Source organism: Vigna umbellata, chromosome 3, assembly GCF_029865625.1.
Source record: "Vigna umbellata cultivar VRB3 chromosome 3, Vumbellata_1.0, whole genome shotgun sequence".
NCBI lineage: Eukaryota > Viridiplantae > Streptophyta > Magnoliopsida > Fabales > Fabaceae > Vigna > Vigna umbellata.
The window spans coordinates 51,415,754-51,440,086 of record NC_142167.1 but is presented as its reverse complement, the minus strand read 5'-3'; the positions used below and the strand labels follow the sequence as shown (position 1 = coordinate 51,440,086).

Genomic DNA, 24,333 nt, shown 5'->3' with positions numbered 1-24,333 from the left:
CCTATTTTTTAGGTTTATGAAAGATGTGTGGATAAGTTTCTCAATAAAGGAGATAAAAGAAAAACGACAAAAATGAAATAATTTTTTCGTAAGCTAAAACTTACGTATAAGTTAAAAAAAGAAAGATGAGAATTGAGAGAAGTTATTAGAGAAAACTTCTACATTTTTTTATATAATTTTAGCATCTAAAAAAGTATAATTTTTTTTCTCAAAAATATTTATGATGAACTTTGTACAAAAAACACTAAACAAAATAAGGGTTCTCCAAAATACTTTTATTAGATAGTTTTGATTTGATTTGGCATAATATGATAAAATGAAAGAGAAAATATTTATTTCAAAAGTTTATTTAACTTTTTTTTTTCTTAAATTTATAGAATAGTATAGCAACAAACAATAATCTCAGACTAAATTAATTGTTTAGTCCAAAATGAAAGCATGATTTGATCCCCTTTGGTGGATCAGCACGACCCATTTCTTAATGCAGTGAGAACAAAAGTTCTCCACTTAAGAAATATATATATATATATATATATATATATATATATATATATATATATATAACAATATTTTTTAACAACAATCTCTGTGATTATCTAAAATTATTTTACAATTAATAATAATAATTATAAACCCTAAATCAATAAAAAAAACAAGAAAATAATATTAAAATATTATAGAAAATGTTTTCAAATATAATTATGTCAGTATATATATATTTTGATATTAAACTTTGACTATCTCTAAATATTAAATTAGTAAAAGGAGCACGAAAGGTGACATAGCTATACCCCACACCTGATCCTAAAAAAAAACAGAAAAAACAAAATGCTTCCAAGTGAAGATAATATTTAAAAATAGAATTCGAATACGGAATTTAATTTAATCACGATACAGTTGATTAACTAAAGTGTAATGCACTTGAATAAATAATATTTAAATTCCGAATACAATAATTAACTCATTCGAAAAAAAAATTGACAGTTGAATTAGTAAACGCAGGATAACTAATAAAACTGATAAGAGAGCCAAAAACTTCACAATCACATGACACCAACAAACTAGAAATGAGAAGAAACAAAGCCACAAATTAACACATTACACATTACAGCGAACCGTTTTCTGATCTTCAATTTCATTTGCATGTGAATTTTGCAGCATATGATTTCCGCGTTGCATTTCGCGAGTAGTAATCAAAACATAGCAATTGAAGAGGGCGGCAACCGGCAATGAGCACCGGCAGTAGCGGATCGTCCGCCACGGCGGCGATGGAGAAGGCTCGGGTGAGTCGAACGTCTCTCATTCTGTGGCATTCGCACCAAAACGACGCCGCGGCTGTGCGGAAGCTTCTTGAGGAGGATCCATCGCTGGTGAAGGCTAGGGATTACGACAGCCGCACGCCGCTGCATGTGGCTTCGCTCCACGGCTGGGTCGAGGTTGCTAACTGCTTGCTTGAATTCGGTGCTGACGTCAATGCTTTGGATCGTTGGAAAAACACTGTACTCTCTCTCTCTCCCTCTCTATTTATGTCGTGTTATGATAGATTCGTTAACTAGAGAAATTTTTTTTTACTTCTTCTGACGAATAAATTAGTGTTGTTTTGTTCTGGAAAGCCTTTGGCTGATGCAGAAGGAGCTAAAAAATTGCCGATAATTGAGCTTTTGCAGTTAAACGGAGGCTTGTCTTATGTAAGTATATTCAATGGAAGGGACATTATTTTGTAACAACGAAAATATAAATGTGAGCACGTCGATTAACTGACACTAACATAGATTGTTCGAGCTTAATGAAATCGTCTTTAGTTCTAGTCATGTTGCCTTACGGGGAGAATGATACCTGTTGTCTCAAACCAAAAGATAAAATAAAAATGTATTTTCTATTGCAGTAAAACGAGGGAAGAATGAGTTTGTGATACTGATGTGTGTATGAGTTTGATGTTTGATTACGCAGGGCCAAACTGGAAGTCATTCTGAAAAGAGCCCTGTTCTTCCCCCATTGCCTAACAAATGTGACTGGGAAGTTGACCCATCCGAGCTGGACTTCTCTCATTCGGTTTGCATTGGAAAGGTGTTTTCTTTATTTTCTTGATCTCATTTGCATTGTACTGTATCAAAATCTTACTGTGAATTTTAGAAATTGCACTGTATTTATTGTGATATAGCTGTAAGTATGAAATTGTGTCTTCATCATATAGACTGGATGTGAGTATGAAATTGTTGTTTTCATCATAGACTGTATCGTATGTGAGTACAATTAGTTGTGAGTCTTCAATTGTCAATCTTCGTGATGATAATCTGGTCATTTATGTTTTTTAATTATTTGTCTTGGTTTTTTTAAGTTTTTTAATTTTTGTATCCACTCTGTTTCTTGCTGTCATTTCTACATGATTGCTTTACAGCTCATGTCATTTTACTTTTACTTTGCATTTATACTGTTAATGAACCAAATCTGCTCTTGAGGTTTGATCTTTGTGGGTGTGTTTTCTGAAGGGATCTTTTGGTGAGATCTTAAAAGCCCATTGGCGTGGAACGCCTGTTGCCGTCAAACGTATTCTTCCATCTCTGTCAGATGATAGATTGGTGATGTAAGATCCTTTATTTAATTTCTAGATTTTGTCTTGATTTGATTGCTATATAGTTAACAGGTTATCGCTGCAGTAAAATTCTTCTAATTGTCTGTGGTTGATTAATGTGTTAAAACAAACACCTTACTATTATCTGTCTTCTGTCAAGGCTTACTTGGGGCTACAGGTAAATTCATTTGGAGCCTGAGAAGGCAGATATGGTTCTCCACAAAATTTCTTAAATACGTGTTTTTGTAAATTTTACTTTCACATTTACTTTTTTTTTTATCTAAAAAATTAACTTGTCCTTCGTAAACTAAAACTGTCTACTTCTGAACCCTGGCTATGGGTAACCATTTCAATTTTTAGACTGTTCCTTGCGGTGATGTTTGTTCTGTTTGAACTAGCTACCTCTTTGGGAAATATGGTTCACATTAAAGCTCATGTATAATCAAACCCCTAAAATATGAAATAATGAATAATAAAAAGGAGAGGGGAGGCAATACACAGACAAACTAGTGATTAAGCTTGTGCATTCAGAAATCGACCATTTTTTCTATCTTGCACCTTTTTCAGTCACTTATCCCTTTATTTTTGTTGATCACTTTTTAATACAGTCAGGACTTCAGGCACGAGGTTAATTTACTTGTGAAACTTCGACATCCTAATGTTGTTCAATTTCTTGGAGCTGTTACAGACAAGAAGCCCCTTATGTTAATTACTGAGTATTTAAGAGGAGTACGTGAATGCATATAAATAGACACCTAGGTTCAGATGCTCTGAACTCACGAAATCTTGTTCTTTAAGATTAAACTTTATTAAATTACTATTTCGCGTTATTTATAGGGTGATCTTCATAAGTACCTCAAAGACAAAAGTTCTCTTAGTCCATCAGCAGCTATCAACTTTGGCTTGGATATTGCTAGGTATGGTGTGTCATTCTTTGATGTTTCTCTTGTTTTTCTTTTTAAATTTATTTATAGAAAGAACAAACAGAAAACCTCAAAACAAGAGAGAAATTGACCCATTGATCTTTTACTTAAAGATTGAAAAGAAATAATTCTTGAGGGCTTTATTGAACCCTCTCATAATCTTCTATTTATAAAAATAAATTGATAGAAGAATACATGATAAATAGGATAACTCTGGACACAATATAATCATGATAAATAGGGTAACTCTAGACACAATATAATCATGATAAATAGGGTAACTCTAGACACAATATAATCATGATAATTAGGGTAAATATTCTAACACTTTTCAACCTCTCTGTAAATCTTTTATGTAATTATAACTTATAAATCACTCCTTAAATGGATAATTCTCGTGGGACAGCGACTGAGAAGCCGAAACAACTGTTAAATTTGACCCCACCCAAAACCTGGGATTGCAAGGAGAGCACTCTTGCATAGGACCTTAATCTATTGCAAGGAGAGCACTCTTTCATAGGGCCTTAATCTATTGCAAGGAGAGCACTCTTTCACAGGACCTTAATCTTTTGCCTTGTCCTACGCTACTGAAATGGATGGACGGAAGATGTTCCAATTTCAAAAGAAGTTTGCCAAACCTACTTCTAAAAAATTTCCAGAAGTAATTTCCTAAGGTTCCAAACAACATCAAAATCAATAAAAGATGATTGTTTGTAATGAACTCCCAAATCACAACTTGAGCATCAGTATAGAAAATAGTGCTTTACCGTCTTGCCTTACAATCTAATTGTTATGGGATATTGTGAATTACTGATGTCTGTGACCTTGTAAAAGTCTTATATCTTTATGGGTGTCTCTTTGCTTCTCAACTTTGAATTTGTATTGGACTCTGCTTATGGCTGGCTTTGGGGGTTCTTATGATGCTTCAGGGTGATGGATTGGAAAGTTTACTGCTTTTTTCCATGTTCGAAGATATTCCCTCTCCTGCTTTAGACAATGTATTCTACCCATGTTATAGATGTACTTTTCTTTGGCTTGTACAAATATAAAATAGAAAATCAAACATTGTCGGTGTTATAAAAGAATGCAAATAGTTAAAGTCAAATAACTTAATCACCTTTCTCTGAAATCTGACTTACTCGTTTTGCTGATAAGTGAACTACACTTTTGATGGAATTGGTTATAGCTTAAAAGTATCGGCTCTCAGGCTTTTATTAATATAATGTATTTAAACAGCTTAAACATTGTTGGAGATAAGGTTGCAAAGATTTGGAACCCCATAAAAGAAGATTTCCCCGTTCCAGTGCTTGTTTACTTGTCACTACCATTGCTGCGATCTAATGTTTGTCTTGACTTAGACTATGAACCAAAGTTTCTTCATAAGGTATAAGAATAGTGGTTTGTGTCTGTAATGAAGAAATTACATGCAGTAACACTTTTAAGCATATATATGTCCTTTGATATAATTTTCTACATGATTTTTTTTTTCGATCATAGTCAGTTTTGCTGTGTATGAGAATGAGGATACAGGAAATGCTATCCTTACTTGCCATTTTTGTTTAAAACAAAAACTGTATTCACATAACTCACTAGAAAAATTTAAGATTTTTTTTATTTTTGTTAAAGAAACTGATTAATTCTTTTTGAGGTGAGTAAGGGAGGAGCTTCAAGAATGTTGTCAAGCGCATAACTAAGCCCATCTGAGCATCATGTATTCCTAACGGTGCTGATAAAACATTGTTAGGAAATCTAGAAACACTTGAAAGCATGCAGGTTCATTGAATCTAACTATTTTTCTAATCTATATTTTGTAAATACTGTTTGTAGAGGGATGGCCTATCTTCACAATGAACCAAATGTCATCATCCATCGAGACCTAAAGCCAAGGTAAATATGTTATTCTTACAAATTGATTTCATTTTTTCTGTCCAAGGTTTAGAGTATTTAACATGATCTAGAACATCATAGGAATTTATTTATATGTGGATACAAGAATGCACTAGAAGTTGAAATCTTTTTCACCCCTAAAATTTCAGGAATGTTCTTTTAGTCAATTCTAGTGCCGACCATTTAAAAGTTGGTGATTTTGGACTTAGTAAGCTTATTAAGGTCCAAAGTTCTCATGATGTATACAAGATGACTGGTGAAACTGGAAGCTGTGAGTATGAGAAATTCTTTCAAATTAATAAGGGAAAATGCATAGACATTCCATGAACTTTACCTTGTTTTGAAATATCCATCTTGAACTTGAATAACGAGGTGAGTGCTTAACTTTCAAACTCTGCTGAGACCAATCTGCTCAGTAATTAAGTTAATATGACTTTCATGAGATAATATCTGTCTTTTTTCTTAAATTTATTTTTAAGTTTCATAAATTAAAAAATGCAGAATAAAAGGAATATAAAGTAAGAGTATTTTAAAAAATAAAATAAAATCATGAGTTCCGAGATTATCAAATGAATTAATCAATAGGCATGTCATATGATGAATGGTTGTTATTAGGCTTATGCATGGACGAGTCTATCTAATTGAGGTTTAGGAAAAATCTATCTGAAATGGAATTTTAATATGGCTATTTCAAAATGAGGTAAAGTTGAAGGAATGTATGAATTTTTTTTAATTAAAACTAGTAACAATTCTGCACAAAATTGAAATCTCCTTTATTTTGGTTTAAAAAAATAGACCGCTACATGGCTCCTGAAGTTTTCAAACACCGGAGATATGATAAGAAGGTTGACGTGTTCTCCTTTGCAATGATTCTGTATGAGGTATTCCACACTTTAAGACATAGAATTTTGTTTGATAAAATGGTAAAAAGTTGAAGCTAGTTCTAAATTTCGAATTCACTATTCTTGAAATCTTCTTTGGGTCAGATGCTTGAAGGTGAACCTCCTTTTTCAAATTATGAGCCATATGATGGAGCCAAATATGTGGCAGAAGGACACAGGCCTTCATTTCGCTCAAAGAGTTATACCTCTGAGCTGCGAGAGTAAGTAATTACCCAGTTCCCCGCCCATCCTCTCAAATTCAATTTCTTCTCTTTTTGTATCTCATTTCCGTTTGCTGTCTGTCAGAGACGTATAACATTCTTTAATTTTTTGCCATTTTTTCTAAAATTTTTTAAACTGATGAAATCAATATCAGACGTAAATTCTTTACCTTTGAAACTAGTAACATAGCATCCACTTTTCCTCTTCTTTGCTTTTACACCAACCCAGCGTCTATATTCTTAGTTTATGAACAGTTACTAAAGCTTGTGATGATCTGAGTCATAATGAATGAGAATAAGATTTAAGTTAAGAGAACAACAGTGAGACATTTATTTTTATCCTGCTTCTCTGTCGTGTTTGGAAGAAAATTTTACAACTATGCTTACACTTAAGGGTGCCTTGGTAATACTCCTAGAGTCCTAGTGTGACAAGCATAAAAATGAAATCTCTCGTTTTGAGATCACTTGGTAGTAGGTTATGAATGTTGTACAATTAGGCTGTCAGAATTCCAGTCTAGTCAAATACTCATATCTGTTATTCAACTATTTCTTAGAACAGCTTCAGGGTTGTAATTTGTAATCATATGGAATTTGACCTTGTGTGTTCTTAGTTTAACAGAGGAGTGCTGGTCTTCTGACATAACTAAAAGACCTTCGTTCATAGAGATCCTTAAACGGCTTGAAAAGATCAAGGAAAATTTGCCTTCAGATCATCACTGGAGAGTGTTTGCTTCATGAATTATAAGAGCATTCGTTTCCAGATATTCAGGTGATTATCTGCTATTACCATTCCAAATCTGCTGCGGGTTTGTCAAAGAAGCCAATTTGGAATACCTAGATGGAGTCATACACGGTGTTTTAAACTTAAGTCTCAGATAAGCATAACTGGTTGATGCTGATTCTTTTAGCAGGTGTTTACATTCAACTACTTTTTTGTCTCATTAAAATTCTTGGCTGAGTTCCATTCAGCTATTGTTGTGAGCAGATAATAGCGGTTGTTCGAGTTATGTTGTGTACAAAACCTATTAAGGAAAAATATAACAATTCTAACTAATGTTTAAATTTTTCTTATCTTTGAAAACTATTGGTAGTTTTCATTTCTTGGACATTGTTTGACGAGTTCATGTGTTAAATTCTACCAACTACTACCAGATTTCCTTCCCAATTTTTAGGTTGTTCTTGTATTGGTTCTGAAGGTTTATTTAGGAATTGTCCTCCTATGTCATCAAATATTGGGCCTGTCCCAATCTATTCTGTCAGCTTGATTCTCTATGAGAAGAGGTCCTCTAAGGAGAGAGACAAAGTGGCAGGCTGCTCAATCCAGTTTTATCTCTGTATGTGAACATGGTGATATCACCTACGCCTAAATTATCCTAGATTAGTTATTCCATAATTCCGTGTGACATTTGTGTTTATAGGGCGTTGAGGTGATTCTTGCATTTGTAGCCAAATTATTGGCTAACTTTACAGCATTTTGAGATCCAGATGCTACCAAATCATTATGTTTTAAGATGTGAGAGTATTGTTAGCTGAATTATTTGGCTAAGGGCATAAGTTCACTTCTGATAAATTTGTTTATAAGTACTTTATACGAAAAAAGGTAAAGTGAAATTAATTTCTCCTGCAAACTAAAATCAAGTGATGGACATTACAAATTAAAAATTATGTGCTACCACTACCAAAGCCATGCTAATTTGTTATATCCAGGGAAATTTTTGCATAATCATTATAAACATGTTCATTACCTGAATTGTACGTGGCATACGTATGGTTTGCATAATAAACTTTTAATACAACTAGCTGACTAAAGACCAAATTAGAATAAATAAATATTGTGGTATTATTCACACCTTTTTCTCAGTAGGGACTGTCACTTGGACAGACCTTAGAACTGCACCTTTTCCAGGTGTAATGAAGGTCACTCTAGGCCATGAGCCTTCATGATCACACCATCACTCAACCAGAGTGCTATACTGTGAATAGAAGTGCATAGTTTGAACACATCTGTGAATAGAAATGCATTGTTTAAGCACACATTATAATAACCTATTCAATTTTTTTGCTGTATTTTAAAACTCAACAAAATAATTTCCTTATGAATTTATCTATTTTCAACAAAATAAAAGGAACAATATTGCATAACTTAGAGGTCTGCACATGTGTATATGCTATAAACTGATGCCCTGGTATGCTATGAGCACAATATAAAAGAAATGAAAAAATTTCAGAAGATTTTCTTTTTCTCAAAGAAGGTCTTCAAGTGCCATAGTTGCAACCCTGCTACTGACATGCAGACAAAAAATGAAAGCAAGCACAGCCACAATATCCTGGTGTTGGTTGTCCAGTTGTGCAGTTCCATTTCTTCTTCTCTAAAAGCAAATATGGTGAATAAAAGAAGCATTAAAATCCTCTTGAAATTTGAATTAAGAATTCAGGTACAAACTAATGTACATGCTTACTGTTTTCGAAGATAAACCGTCTCCTCGTGAATGGAAGAGGCAACTTCCTGTAAAATCTGTAGCTGACGAACCATTCCCTGCAAATATGAGACAAATCAGTGTATGATAATTGAAGGGTTGAAAAATTCACACTATTTGCATTACACAAGGATGAAGGGTGGGGATAAACAGTAGGATTTGAGTTATATGTTTCTTTAAACAAATCCTTAAATTACATTTTACTAATCTTTCTTTTTTTTAATCTCACATTTACCTTTCTTATTGTTATATCTAATAGCTGTATGAGAAAATATAAATATGATTATTTTTACTCGTCTTAATTTATTTAACATCCATCTTTGTATCTATTGTTTTGTGTAAGAAAGTGTTTAACAAATATACATCCTTAATACTAATACAAACACCCACTTACATCTACATGGCTTTTCTTTGCAACATTAGACCAATCTTTTGCTGCAACACCTGTTCTCCAATCGAGATCAATTGTGAGTGTTACCTGGGGTTTCTGATGGCCAACCCAGAAACATGCTATGTGATCACCATTTTCTCTTGCCACAAAGGAAAACTGTCCTGACTGAACATGATCACTCTCGTGATAAATATTGCTCCCTTCCAGTGAACCCACCTGATAAACCAAATAACCCATCATTCTAATTTACCACTATTAATTCAGGCACACAAATTTTAAAAATGAGCATCAAAAGTTTAATTTTCTACTTCTTGATTTTCTTCCTACCCTCTTATTCTTCTGTTGGATCCAATTCAGAAAAGTGGGTCAAATTTTCGATCCTTCAAGTGTATTCAAGAATTCATTTCAAAACTACAAGTTCAACGGAAGCAATATTCCACACTAATTCCATGAATCTTTTAAGGAGATTCATGGAAGAAACAGCGTCAATAAAATGATATGAATTCAGTTTATATAAGAAACTTACACCACTTTAATAAAAAAATTTCAAATCTTTATTAACTTATAGACTCCGAGTGAAAATGGAAAATAACTACATTGGTGAAATAGAAATGAAAAGGTACACCCCAGATAAAAAAAAACTGATAACCATTACATCAAACGAAAAATTACTGTATAATAAAAACCTAAACGAGTGTTGAGAAATAAGCAGTAAATATACCCGAACACTGACAGTATGAGAATCAGGCAAGGGTTGATGAACATTGGGATTAATGATACTGTAATTGCCCACTGTCATTGAATTCTTCCTTATGTCTTCGGTTATGCATTTGGTCTGACCAGATTCCAATTCAAACCTCAGTGATTGAACTGAATATGAAAACAGTCCAAAAATCAGAAGAAAAAACCAATGGGGTTGTGGGTTTAGTTTAAACATAGTGTTCATGTACAATCAGTGACGAGGTATTACAAAACATGAAACATGTACAGTGAATTCATATATATATATATATATATATATATATATATATATATATATATTATGTGCCATTATTACAAAGTTGGCCAAGTTTTGATTCTTTCCCTGTTTATCGTTCAATGGAGTATGTTTGTCAGATTTGTTTCATAGTTCATCGTGGTTGGTTACTTTGTATTTCTTTCCTTCTTTGTGCTGTTTAACAAATATGTAATATTAATAAAAAAATATATTGTAGTGTAAACAAATTCTTAGCAATTTTACATCAATTCTTATCAATTTTATATTTTAAAAATTGATTGCCTTTTCAATTTAACAATTTTTTTAAAGTTAACCTTTTTTAAACGAAAAAAAAATATTTATAATAAAAGAACTATCCACAAATAGAAAAATAAAGTTTTGAATATACCTAAGTTATAATTAATAACAATAATAATAATAATAATAATTTATTATATTTTATTATTATAATATATATGTGTATATTTTTATATTTATTATCAATACTTAATTTCATCCGAATAATTAAAAATATTATATAAAATAAGATGAAACTAATTTAAAAAACATATAAAATTTATTAATTTGAAATAAAAGAAAATATATTTACATTTTGAGAAAATTATGAAAAAAGTTATTAAATGAAAATTTATAATTTATTTTAAAAATATATAATAAAATAAACATTTATAATTTATTTAAATATTAATAAAGTAAAATATATATAGTAATAAAAATTCTTTTTATATTTTCTCTCCATCGTAATCCTATCTTTTTCTTCTAATTCGGGAATAAAAAAATAATATATTGAAAAGATAATATATTTGTATGAATGAGTTTAGGAGATGTAGATATAGATGTTATAATTATATATGGTATATAGATATATTATTAAAAGGGATTTTTATTTGTGTAAAGGAATAATTAAATAATTAAATTATTACATAATAACATTTAATAAAAAGATATTTAACATCTGTTAGTGCACTAACATACATCAAATGTTGTACAATTTTATTTTGAAATGACATCAATTAAAAGTTGATATTTTGTAAAATTCATCATTAAGGCTTTGTTCATTTTGATAGAATGTATACTGATTGATGAGGAAGGAATTGCGAAATTTATCGTTCGTTTTCAAAGATTTAAAAACGAGTGATCAAGAAGATTTGAAGGATGGTAGCAAAAGTGAATCCTCCCAAGGTAGATCGGATTTACGATGATTACGAGTAAAATTACCAAATGTCCAAGATTTGCAATGAAGAGGAAGCAACCATACATGCATCCATACTCATTAGCCATTGAAGTGGATCTTTGTGGTCTATGTTAATGTGAATGTTGAAGAGGTTGAAGATGAAGGGTTGTCTATTGCAGAGGTTGAAGATGAAGGTGTTGTGATGGAGGTTACAGATGAAGTGGAAGAGGAGGACGTTGTTGGAATAGCAGAGGCTCAATTCGATTCCACTTTGAGGGGCATTTATCGGCCTTTGTTTGATTCTACAAGGACTGTATTCAATTACAACTACCTGTATTTAGTTAGTATTTGGTCTCACATGCCTTATAATGATAATAATAACAATAATAATGATAATAATAACGATAATAATAATAAAATAATAACAATAATAATAATGATGATGATAATAATAACAATAATAATATTATTATTATTACTAAGAATATTTTGATAATCTTAATTTCTACTAAATAAATCATTTTTTTATTTGTCACATCTATTAAATTTTATACTAATTTTTACAAACTTTACTTTCAAATTTACTCTCACTCACATTCAAATCCTTTTTAAAAAATAATAATCAATTCACTTCCAAATTCTCTCACATTCATTCACTCGATATCAACCAAATTGATTCTCTTGAAAACACAATATAAAGGACATTAAACTCTCGTATGATTGTTGTTTCTGAATGTCTATTTTTAATCTTAACGTCAATTTAATCACTCTGGCTAAGACGTGACATTAAAATTAAAAAATAATAAATATCAAAACTTGATTTTACGGTAGTGTAAGACTTGAGTGATAGTCGAAAATTTGCTATATTTAGAAGTAGGGTTTTAAATTTATTAGTTTTTGTTGTTAAACTTGATCAATGGTTGTAAATTTAGATATTAATTCTTTATGGTTAAAACTTTGATAGATAAAGAACAATTTAAATTTTAATTCATAAATTAATTATAAATTTTTATTTAAAATAAAAAATAAATTAAATATTAATAATTTTTAATTTATAAAATAATATGTAAATGAATTAATATAATTATTAATTATTTTTTATCTCTAGAATTAGTTATTATTAAAGATTTTTTTATAGGATTAATTTGTGATCTTAATGCATGCCATAGTATTTCGTTATCTATAAGGTTGTGTTTACTTTGAAGGAAATATTTGGGGAAGAGTGAGTGGATGAATTTGAGGATATTTGAGGGTGAATTAATTGTTATTTATTTGAGTGAATTTGGAGGTGAGTGAGAGTGAATTTGAAAGTAAAATTTGTGAGAATTAGGATATGATTTGATTGATGTGACAAATAAAAAAATGATTTAATTGATAGAAATTAAAGATTACTAAAATACCCTTAGTAGTAAAAGTAATATAAATGATAATTGTTAATATTATATAAAATTGTAAAAATTATTATAAAGAGAGAAAAAATAAAAATTAATTTAAAATTCCACTATTATTATTAGTAAAATATATATGCAAAAAATATACAAGATGGAAGTAAAAAAGAAATAAAGTAAAAAGTTGTTTTTGAAGAATAGAAATAAGGAGATGAAGAAAAGCTGAAGGCTACATGGCACATATCAACAAGTGGAGGAAAGCATGGAGAGGTGTGGAGGCTCATGGAAATGAATAAATCACCATGGAAATAGAATAAAGGGTGTAGTGGAATCGAATAAGGGGGTGTATGGAACCGAATACAAGTAATCGAATAAGGAGGTGTATGGAACTGAATACAAGTTTGTGGGAACTGATTACACGTATCAATTGTATTTGTTCTTTTTACCGGAACCGAATACTCAAAAATGATAATGAAATACAACACTGTTAGAACCGAATAGAACTCTTCTTCAACTCCTTCTTCAATCAGCTTTGTTATTCACCTTCTTTCTCTTCAACAACTCTTCATCTTCATCTTTAACATGGCAGCAGCCATCAACCTTGAATCACCGTAGACCAACCTCCATTCTTGGTTATCTCCAACCTCTACTATCGAAATGCTTGCATTTTTACATGGTATTTCACGTTTGTATTTTTATACGGTATTTTACAAATAGTAGAAGGTGAGATTTTAATTAAAATCACCGTAAATCGGAACGTATTAGCAAGATGATGAAAACGTGCATATCCCGCATATAAGCTCAAATTCATCTTTGTATATCAGCTGAAATGAACTCTCGCAAATCCGTCCTAACCTTTTCTCTTGAACACTGATACGAACACACTGTCTAAGTGTATTTGTGAATTAAGCTTGTGTACCTGAGTTCTGGAAAGAGATCCGTGAGTGTCCGTGTGTTTGGTGGTTAGCTGGAAGATAGAGATATGAAGCAGTTTCATCAATAAAAAAAAAATTAATGATATGAATACAATTAAAATAAATTTATATAATATTTCCCACATTAATTGACACTTAATTTCATATGAAACTATGATAATATATGACTCTGAATTGTGTTCTAACTCCAATAAATTTGAATTGGATTCTAACTTTATATCACTTATCCAAGTAAATGACAGAGTACAACATGCATACTTAATGTTACTTGGGATGATTGTATATATCTAACAATAAACCTAAATAATTGATGTTCACACGCATACATAATTTATTAGCAAAGACAATTTCATCTTAATTGATGAACGTTTGACAATTTTAAGGATGCTTAAATTACTTTAGAGAGCTATTCTTACCATTGGTTTACTAATCACTCAATATCTTATTATTTTTCAATTTACTTCCCATGCAATGTGCCAAAAGTGACTAATTGATAATTAAGAGTAACTAATTGATAAAGAATACTGATATAAACCAAAAGTGACTTATCAATAATCAAATAATATTCATATTCATGTAAATTAAAAAAGAGTAAATATTAATATATATATATATATATATATATATATATATATATATATAAAAGTTAATTAAGTTTAATGTGTTTAAATGGAATAGACTCAAGTGCTTAGTTTATGAAATCTAGCAAGTATTTAAATTACTGTATTTTGTTTTGTATATATAGATATTGTAAGCTTTAATAGAAAACTTGTACATCATTTTTAAAATATCAAATAAATGATATAAAAGTATGAAAAATTCTATACATTCAAATACTAACAAATAGGTATATATAGATATTAAAAATTAAAAATTATTTAAATAATTGATTTGTGTGCTCGAGAATTTTGAAGCCATAAGAAGTTGTTAGAAGTATAATAGAATGATTTGAAAGTCTTTAATTTTGATTAGTTGATTCTTATCCATTCATCTCGTCTGTATAATTTTCTTGTGAAAAGGTAACTGATTTTGGGTTATTCCCCTTTTCTTCTTAAAACTTCCTGTAAAGAAAGAAAATCAGAATCGGAGAAAGAGAAAGCTAACATTTTTTTCTGTGGAAAAGAGAGAGAAACTTCCATTGAGATTGGCGAAATCGTGGTTGGGATAGAAAAGGCAAGGAAAAAACGAGGGAGAGAGAGGAAAAGAAAAACGATTTTCCCAGATAAGGGAATAAAAAAATTCATTGCAAGACCGTTTGTTTGTCGTTGAGATTTGATCCTTTGCTTTCACTCCCTTGTTCTTGGATCTTTGTCTCGTCGTGCTATCCCAATCCTTCTCTATAACACTTTCCCCCCTCTTTCTCCTGTTAAATTTTTGTTCATTGATTCTTGAAGAACAAAAAGATCGTGTTTTGAGTCTCGTGCACGAGAATCTGCTTCAAATTCAATTCTGGGTCGGTTTCAGTTTCTGCAAAAGATTCGTCCTCTTTGTTGCATCGTTTGTGCCCGAGGTAGGGCTTCACGGGGTTGCATTAATGAGTTTATTATTCAGTTGTCTATTTGTGTTATGCTGATTTGGTTTGTGTGGGAATGTTGGAAACTGTGTGAAGGTTTTAAGGTTCGATGAAGCGGCAATGAGGTGTGTGGCTGTGAAATGGAGGTTAGATCAGAGGGCATACAAGTGAGGTGTGATAAATTTCCGGGTCCTGTCATTCCTAGGACACGTTTGAGGATTTGGTTCATTCGTGTGTGCTCAAGCATTGTGCTGTGGACGTGTCTGGTTCAGTTAGCGACAGTGAGTGAACTATGGCATTCACATTTGATTTCTGGGATTACTAATGGTATATATAACATAGCCCAAGTTCAGCTTCCAATACAAGCGGATAATGCGATTGCTCAATCGCCTCCTGCTTTTCTTCCTCGAAGTTAGTTTCTCTACTGCATACTTGTCTTACAGCTAAGTTCTTGTTTGCTTAAATGAATAACTTGAACCTGTAATGTGACATTGGATACGTATATAATATGTTTGAGCAATGAAACCCATCTGTTAATTGTTATTAAAGGCGACTATGGTTCTTACAAAAGTAGGTGCAATTGTGATAGATTTGTGGATGGTGAAATCACTGGGGAGCGTCGATGCTTTATGGACTTATGGCTGTTAACTAGCAATTATTATTTGGTATTTATGAAGGTGTGATTCGGGTTTTGTGATGCGAGCATTAGAATTTCTAACTAAGATTAGAACAGATCTTACTGATTTCTGAACATCGACATTGATTTTGATATTTAATCATCATATTTTGAGGATTTCCTGCAAGAAGAGCTGCTTAACATTAATTCTGGTTTGTGGTCCCGTACAGTTTTGGTTTGGGGTGGCAGGAGCGACTTAAACGGAAAGCAAATATGTATGACAATAACATAGGGTCTTAAGATATGCATACGTTCATACCTGGTAGTTTTACATGTACCTGTTTAAGTTGTAACCAAAGAGGTAATTTTCTCTAAATATTACAGAAAGATCTCCATTTATAGATTTATGTTATGTTATGTTCTTCTAATATGACTTCTTTTATAACTATTTTATATGAATGGACAATAATTTATTCAAATCTGCTTGCTTGTTTTGGATTTAGTGACAATGTCCTGAGTTCTGGACAAAAATTGTGTCCTGTTGGTGTGCCTCATCTTTTGATTTCCATTATTGTGTATTTTTGTTGTTAAAAGGATTGCGAGTGGGTATAGTAGGTTTTTTGGATAAGATATTTTAACTGTTCTACCTCTATTTTCTAACTCCTTTTGGTATATGTTAAAAAATTTTGACCTGAAACCTGACAGGAAATTATACAAGTAATGGTTTTCTAAGAGTTTCCTGCAATGGGGGCTTGAATCAAATGCGTGCTGCGGTTTGTACTTCCTATTCTGCCGTTTCTCTTTATATTGTATGACAAGCATAAATACTCATTTAGTGGTATGACGTTTCAGATTTGTGATATGGTGACAGTTGCTCGGTTTTTGAATCTCACATTGGTTGTTCCGGAGCTTGATAAGACATCATTTTGGGCAGACCCTAGGTATGTACTTTGTTCTGAAAAAAAGATGAGTATCCTGTAATTTGGCCTCCTTGTCATTTTAAGGTTTTTAGTTTTCTTTTTGCAGCAATTTTGAGGACATTTTTGATGTGAAGCATTTTATTGATTCTCTAAGAGATGAAGTTCGGATAGTGAAAAAAGTGCCAAAAAAGTTCAGTGGCAAACGTGGATACTCTACCTTGGAGATGCCTCCTGTTAGCTGGTCTAACGAAAAGTATTACTTGGAACAGGTGGGCTCATTTTATTTGTTTCATGCCATTTGAGAAAAATGCCAAAAACTATATACTATGCATATTGCAATTTAAGTTTTGATATTGTGATTGTGATTCTTCACCTTTATTTTTATGCAATTGAAATTTATAAACTTAGGACAGCATGTATTCTTTTATTTGTTAGCATTATGATGATACAAGTGTGTCATTCCCTCCTAAATCATTTTTTAATTCTTTTTTATTAGGCCATGAAGCCTTTCTTAACTTTTATGATTGTATGGCATGTTGCTACTGTCTTATTTAATAGACATGGAAGATACGATGAATTCTATGTGTCAATAGATTTGTCCTCCTGCAAATTGATTGGGACTTGGGCATTATTGTTGCCCCTAGTCTATTATTATGGATTTCTTGTTCGAAATCATACTATACTTACTAATTGTTACTTTTGCTATATTTTATTACTCTTGATTTTGTTATGTGATGCAGCAAGACTAAAATGCAGTGTGAACTTGTAGTATATAAATAGGAGTGCATTTTAATTTTTCTTTCATCTTGTCATTGGTACTGTCTGTACCCATCCATGCTGGAGGGTAAATTGGGATAATAGTTAAGAAATTGTTTTAACCTTCCATGACTCATATCTGAGGTTACTGTTCTTCCTAAATATCTCATTTGTTCTCATTAAAAAGAAAAGGACAAGAGAGGCAAGTGTGTAATTTAGGAGAAGAGATGTGTTATATGTTGTTGAAAATGGAGACCATTGGCTGTGTTATATTAAGAAATATATTATCATTGAAGTCAGGCATTTTAATTTCTGAATTAAATTGAAATAATATGAAGAAAGGCACAAGTACTACTTTAAGTTGCTTTTCTTGTGTTTCTTATTTAAAAATTGGACTGGGTTGCTTCTGATGTAGTGCCAAAGTAGGTATCAAAATTCAGAACTATGGCTTCCATGAGTGCATAGAAGAAAATAATTAGTTTGTAATATTGTGTTACCTTTTTATGACCAATATATATAGTGAGTTTAATCTAATGCTGTTAATTCCAATTGCAGATTTTACCACTTTTTGGAAAACATAAGGTGTTACATTTCAACAAAACTGATTCCCGTCTAGCAAACAATGGTCTTCCACTTGATTTACAGAAACTCAGGTGTCGTGTCAATTTCCAGGCACTTAAGTTCACTCCTCAAATTGAAAATTTGGGGCACAAATTGATTCAGATGCTTCGTGAGAAGGGAACTTTTGTGGCATTGCATCTCAGATATGAGATGGACATGTTGGCTTTCTCTGGTTGTACCCATGGTTGCACTGATAAAGAAGCTGAAGAGCTCAAGCAGCTGAGGTCTTTTATGTTTCTTGTTTGGCTTTATATATTGGATTTTTAACCATTCTTGTTTTTGTCAATAATTGAGAGAGATGGTTCTTATCTGAGAGATGATGGGGAGGATACAACTGAACATCTTTTCTGTTTTCCCTGTGATAGATATTAACATTGATTTGAAATAGTTAATCATGCCTTCTATTCATTTTGAGATGAAAAATAGGAACATTATAGTTTGGGACTGATAATAGGTACTGGTTAGTTGTGCTGTTGGAGGAAACTTCCAATTGGAGAGTAGACATTCTATACTATATTTCATGAATTATATATGTTGATTTGGAGTACTTTGAGAAAATAAACATTTTTATGATCATAAATTCTGCTATGAGCCACAATATTGAATTCCTCTTGTAATTCAGGTATGCTTTCCCTTGGTGGAAGGAAAAGGAGATCATTTCTGAGGAGCGGAGATCACAGGGCTTATGTCCTCTGACACCAGAGGAGGCAGCCTTAGTTCTGCGAGCCTTAGGTTTTGGTAGGGAGACTCAGATCTATATTGCAGCTGGTGAGATTTATGGTGGTGAACGCAGACTTGCACAATTGAGATCTGTATATCCACGAATTGTGAGTTTTCATTGGATTATAGTTTTTCCTACTAACTTTCTGTTTATTTTTTGGATATTAAAATGGTTCAGAATAATACTAATGGGTTGTTGTGGATTATGCAAATTTTTCCTTGTGCATTCTGTCTGTGGTTGAAAATTAGTCTAGCCCTCTGACCTGTTGGCCCTGATCTAAATGTGCATTTTCTCTTTTTGATCCTCCTTTCTTCCCTTTCAAATTGTTCTGCATGGAAGCATCTGACTTTTCTTCTTCGCAATTTTAGGTGAAAAAGGAAACATTGCTAACCTGGGACGAGTTGCGACAGTTCCAGAATCATTCATCTCAGATGGCAGCCTTGGATTTTATGGTTTCAGTAGCCAGTAACGCATTTGTTCCTACCTATGATGGGAACATGGCGAAACTAGTGGAAGGTCATCGCAGGTATGTATTTACCCTTGCAAGTTGCAGTTTGGTTTTGGAGAATGTAAACACACCCTGTATTAAAATGAGTGAACTTCACATTACTGATTTAGTGGGATCCTTCTGAATTAATCTAAATTGTTACCAAGAGAAGTGCTAGTATAATGCAATCTTTCTACAAAACCAGAGTGCAACTCATCAAATAAAAAGTAAGACACTTAATCTTAGTGTTTTCTGATGAAGAGTGGGTTGCTATCATTTTTCTGTTTAGTAATTATGTTTTATTTCACATGAATATCCTTGGAAAGTCTCTAAGCATTTTTATGTGCAGGTATTCTGGTTTTAAAAAGACCATCTTATTAGACCGAAAAAAGGTGGTAGAATTAGTTGATATGCATCAAAATGGAACCCTTTCATGGATTCAGTTTGCAGATGCTGTGAGAGTGGTTCATGAGAGGAGAATTGCTCAGCCAACTAGGCGTAGAGCTATCTTAGATAAGCCAAAGGAAGAGGACTACTTCTATGCCAATCCTCATGAGTGCCTCTGTGAGGAAACAAATTGTGATGACTTGCTAGGTCCTCATAACTCTAGTAAGGTATCATCATGAGTTAGGAGGAGGAATCCAAAATATGCATTCATTCTTGCTCAGGTGCTGTGTTAAGAATCAAGATTACAGCCCAAAGATACGGTGAGATCACAATAATTTTGTAGGGAACAAGTAAATGAAAGCAAAGGAGTAAAAATAACAAGAAAAGAGAGAAGCATTAGCTTATATTGTGGCTGGCAAAAGTTCATTTTTTTCCTTCATTAGTTAATTTTTTCTTCTTCTGTCTCTTAATAGTTTCATTCAATGAATATTTGACAATTCAAATTAAGTATACCATAAAATAGGATAGAAGAGAAGGAGTAACTCATCATGGTATCCTAAAAGGATATCATTTAATGAATTGACCTATGACTTTAATGAATTGGAGTATTGATGGTTCTGAAATACATTAGAATTTTATTTCCTAGAAGACATTTCTGTTGGATAAGTCGTCAGACAATATGAATGATGTTCCTTTTCGACAAAAATGCTACAGTTATGGAGATATTAAATACGCCTGGAAAGATGGTTGAAATATATGCAAATAATACTAAACTTAGTACTAAGTCAAGGCCATTTCGTTTTGCACCTTCTACTTTCTTTTGTAACTCTATAAATATTAAAATCGTTACTTTCTCCATTGGTTTAAAGTTCTTCCTGGACTTTGGAATATAGAAATCTTGTGAGTTGTGCAATCCAGGATTAAGAAATTTATATTGGATTATACAGTTCCGAACAGTAATTTAAAAGTCAAGTTTTACTTTTGTAATTGTATAATTGAAGTTAATTTTAACTTTGTAATCCGAAAACAATATTGATTTTTGGACTATACAATATGAAAATATTTGTTTTAGAAAAAAATATTTTTTTATTCTATAATTTGGAAGTATATTTTATTCTTATTTTTCAGAAAAGAATATCTTTCGGATTGTAGAATTTCATTATTTTTTTAGAAAAAATTAACTTCCAGATTCTATAATTCTAAAGTATTTCTTCATGGTATTTAAACTGATATTTTTCATAGGCATTCCTCATTATGTGGCTTATGGATTATACAATCTATAGTTAAAAAATGTACAGTATACAATTTTTTAGATTATACAAATAAGGATCATACAATTCAGTATTATATTTAAAAGTATTTTCTTCCAGAAAAAAATAAATTTTGGATTGTTGAATTTGAACTTTTTAAGAAAAAAATTAATTTTCAGATTTTATAATTCGAAAGTATTTATCCATGGCATCCAAACCTATATATAATTTCTTGTTACAATTAAAAGCAAAATTTCTTGTAACTGGGTGAGTCAATAGTAAGGAATATGAAAAAGCCATTCGTGTGAGCTTCAGAGCTTAAAGATATATAGGATAGAGAGAATAATTTTATATTGATTCATTTTAACATCGAGACTTATCTCACTTGAACAGAGGAATCATAACATGGTAGGATAAAGTTCATTTTTATGTTATTTCTTTTCAAGATAAGTCATCATTACTAATGCTGTGTTCACTTGAGGGTGCATACTGTTTACGAAGATTGAGAGCAAGGAATGAAAGGTAATTACGCGTTCACTTGAACTGAATTATGTGGATGGAATTGAAGCGAATTGCAGGATTCATTTAATGTTCACTCATCCGCATATGTGAGGAGATTTCGAGGGATCAAATGCATTTTCTCTTAAATGCTCCTGTAACTGAATAAAATTCCCCGATGAATAAACGTTCTTAAATTATAATCAAATTGCATTGCATATTTAAAATACACAGTTTTCACTGTGCACTCACGATGAAGAAGAGGTTGATGAAGAAGAGGACTTTGCGTTCACTGGAGAAGACGAAGAACGCTGAAACTGTATTCGGTTCGAAGATGGCGTATCCAGTTACAGGCGTCTGAAGAAAAGCATGTGAAACCGGATTCGGTTACCCTCCTGCGTATTCGGTTACCCTCTGCGTATTCGGTCTCCATAGGTGTATTCGGGTAGCAGCGGGGGGCATACGAGGCCAATTGATTGGCGGGGGAGGTCTAATTTTCTGCAGATTGATTGGCGTTAACGGGGAGGTCTAATTTTCTACAGTTGCATGCTCTGCGGCTCCGGTGGATTGTGTGGAGGTCTAGGTGGATGATCTTGGGAGGGTGATCCAGTAAGCTGCTGAACAATATCCTGAAATTCATTCTTGCTAATGTTGTAAACTAAGTATGAGGTGTAATCTAAGCATCCTGAACTTCCAATAGACACCAAAGATTCCTAATTCCTTTCATTCCAAATAAAAACCAATATCACCTGCAGCATCAAAGTTAACCCTATAGCCGAAGAAAGAGGCAGAAAACATACCCTTTTTAGAGCTTCGCCCGAAATTTGAAGGAGTGGAGGACCAACTTCAAATTCACCACGGGATCATATCGAAACTGGGAGTAGAGAATGAAAGAAAAATGGGTTAATGGAAAGGATAATAACTCGAAAGGGTTTTTGAGTAAAAAAAGGAGTAAGACTAATTCTTGGAGATCAACGTTAATAAATTCATTTTACTAAATTATAATTTAATTAATTTTTATAAATTATTTTTATTAATTATTTTTAATTTTTTACTCTTAATAAATATTTTTACAAATAAATATAACATAAACAAATATCATTTTATATCACCTTAATATCTAGGGGCATTTTGGTAATCTTTAATTTCTATCAATTAAACAAATTTTTTAAAACTGTCATATCAATCAAATCCTATACTAATTCTCAGAAACTTTACCTCTAAATTCACTCTCAATTACCTCCAAATCCACTCAAATAAAGACAAAAAAAAATTCTCCTCAAATTCCCTCAAATCCACTCAATCACTCTTCCCCAAATCATCTCCCTCAATCACCCCCAAGTGAACACACCCTAAGTCAACATTTTCATATTTACTATATTGCTTATATATATATATATATATATATATATATATATATATATATATATATATATATATATATATATATATAACCATGACATTATTTGTAGATAATTTAAAATTGATTATTGAAAAGACCTTTTAAATTAATTATTTCTCAAGTCAAAATTTTCTTAACGATAAATCGTCTAAGTTTTCTTCAATAAAGATTTTTTTAATGTTGCTGAGGAAATAAAGTTAAAGTTTCTAAATCAAGGTTCTCGCTGACTCAAGGAAGGAAAGAAGAGTTTAAAAATTCAAAGATATAATTTGAAACTTGAAGTCAAGATTTGGAGATCATTTTGAAAAGATTACCAAGACTTTCCCTATGAAGAGTTATATGAAGAAGATAACAACTAATGTTAGTATGAAATAAAAATTTTCAAATTCAATAGAACTCCAAAAATTATATTTTCGATAGCTACAAATAGATGACAAGTTGATCAATAATTAAACAAAAACAATCATAATGAAAAATTTCAAAGATCAAAGAGCAAATCGTTGTAAAATTTCCTTAGTGAAAAGTCTAGTTTGAGAAAAAAGTGATAAGCTACTTTAATGTTTTTTATACTGTGAAGTTTACCCTTATGAGCCTTATTTGTTCTCTTTTTCTTTATAAGTGTTTTATCAATATTCAATTGAGAATTCTTCATCTCAGAAGGAGATTAATAATGATATCTAGAGAGGTTGTATTCACCTAGAAAGGTTGATACTCATGATACCTATATAGATTTTATACTTGTAATTTGAAGTTGTTTGTTATTTGTTTTGTAATAAATTTTATTAGATTAGTGAAACCTCTTAACTAGAATGCTTAATGAAAAACTAGATATCACCTCTAAGCTTGATTGAATTAGTATAAAACTTTCTTTTATATTTGATTTATTTGCTAATAAGTATTTCAGTTTACTAAATGTAGAAAGAGTCTAGACTCTATTAAATATTCCTTTTTAGAGACATGTTCACCAACAATAAGATTACTATCAATTGAATCAAAGATTAAAAAGTCGGTTAACTGATTGTTTTTTCTTAATATTTGTCTTAATATATCTACTTTAACAATCATCCTATAATATGTTTTAAGTGTGTTGAGTTGTATTACCACTTTCATATTAAAATTCTGATTACTTAATCTTAAAATTATTTTATTTATGAATATTCAAAATTTTCATGATGAAAAAACTAGTATCATTTTAAACTCACTTCAAATTTTAAGTTTACAATCAAATATTAAACAATATAGTTTTTATTTGAAGATTAATTTATAAGTAAATGATAATTATAAGATGTAACATCCCAAAAATATAGTTGTAAAAT

At 31.4% G+C, this 24,333-nt stretch overlaps 3 protein-coding genes and 1 long non-coding RNA gene across 7 annotated transcripts; 2 read left to right on the top strand and 2 right to left on the bottom strand.

The window, feature by feature from the left end:
• Positions 1 to 1,020: 1,020 nt before the first annotated feature.
• Positions 1,021 to 7,608, top strand: LOC148202892 (serine/threonine-protein kinase VIK-like). 2 transcript variants are annotated; one of them, XM_088111009.1, is made up of 11 exons: positions 1,022 to 1,499; positions 1,614 to 1,688; positions 1,951 to 2,067; positions 2,490 to 2,584; positions 3,181 to 3,301; positions 3,410 to 3,489; positions 5,323 to 5,382; positions 5,532 to 5,653; positions 6,178 to 6,263; positions 6,369 to 6,484; positions 7,096 to 7,608. In XM_088111009.1, the coding sequence occupies exons 1-11, from the start codon at positions 1,230 to 1,232 to the stop codon at positions 7,220 to 7,222; spliced, it is 1,269 nt and encodes a 422-aa protein (XP_087967135.1). In that variant the 5' UTR covers positions 1,022 to 1,229; the 3' UTR covers positions 7,223 to 7,608. The 2 variants fall into 2 exon arrangements, with proteins under 2 accessions (XP_087967136.1, XP_087967135.1); XM_088111010.1 differs by lacking the exons at positions 3,181 to 3,301; positions 3,410 to 3,489 and having other exon boundaries at positions 1,021 to 1,499.
• Positions 7,609 to 8,515: 907 nt separating this feature from the next.
• Positions 8,516 to 10,306, bottom strand: LOC124836234 (transmembrane emp24 domain-containing protein p24delta7-like). Its single transcript, XM_047311360.2, has 4 exons — positions 10,074 to 10,306; positions 9,356 to 9,568; positions 8,944 to 9,020; positions 8,516 to 8,853 (listed from the first exon to the last, which is right to left on the bottom strand). The coding sequence occupies exons 1-4, from the start codon at positions 10,296 to 10,298 to the stop codon at positions 8,709 to 8,711; spliced, it is 660 nt and encodes a 219-aa protein (XP_047167316.2). The 5' UTR covers positions 10,299 to 10,306; the 3' UTR covers positions 8,516 to 8,708.
• Positions 10,307 to 14,869: 4,563 nt separating this feature from the next.
• Positions 14,870 to 20,515, top strand: LOC124836232 (rhamnogalacturonan I rhamnosyltransferase 1-like). Of its 2 annotated transcripts, XM_088111007.1 has the most exons (9): positions 14,870 to 15,356; positions 15,456 to 15,770; positions 16,681 to 16,748; positions 16,828 to 16,916; positions 17,002 to 17,164; positions 18,207 to 18,496; positions 18,895 to 19,099; positions 19,362 to 19,519; positions 19,830 to 20,515. In XM_088111007.1, the coding sequence occupies exons 2-9, from the start codon at positions 15,500 to 15,502 to the stop codon at positions 20,104 to 20,106; spliced, it is 1,521 nt and encodes a 506-aa protein (XP_087967133.1). In that variant the 5' UTR covers positions 14,870 to 15,356; positions 15,456 to 15,499; the 3' UTR covers positions 20,107 to 20,515. The 2 variants fall into 2 exon arrangements, with proteins under 2 accessions (XP_087967133.1, XP_087967134.1); XM_088111008.1 differs by lacking the exons at positions 14,870 to 15,356; positions 15,456 to 15,770 and adding an exon at positions 15,791 to 16,336.
• A 1,279-nt stretch (positions 20,516 to 21,794) lies between these two features.
• LOC148202891 (uncharacterized) lies at positions 21,795 to 22,553 on the bottom strand. 2 transcript variants are annotated; one of them, XR_015785235.1, is made up of 2 exons: positions 22,416 to 22,553; positions 21,795 to 22,335 (listed from the first exon to the last, which is right to left on the bottom strand). It is a non-coding gene; the product is annotated as an uncharacterized LOC148202891 (long non-coding RNA). The 2 variants fall into 2 exon arrangements; XR_015785234.1 differs by having other exon boundaries at positions 21,795 to 22,244; positions 22,416 to 22,528.
• Positions 22,554 to 24,333: the final 1,780 nt, after the last annotated feature.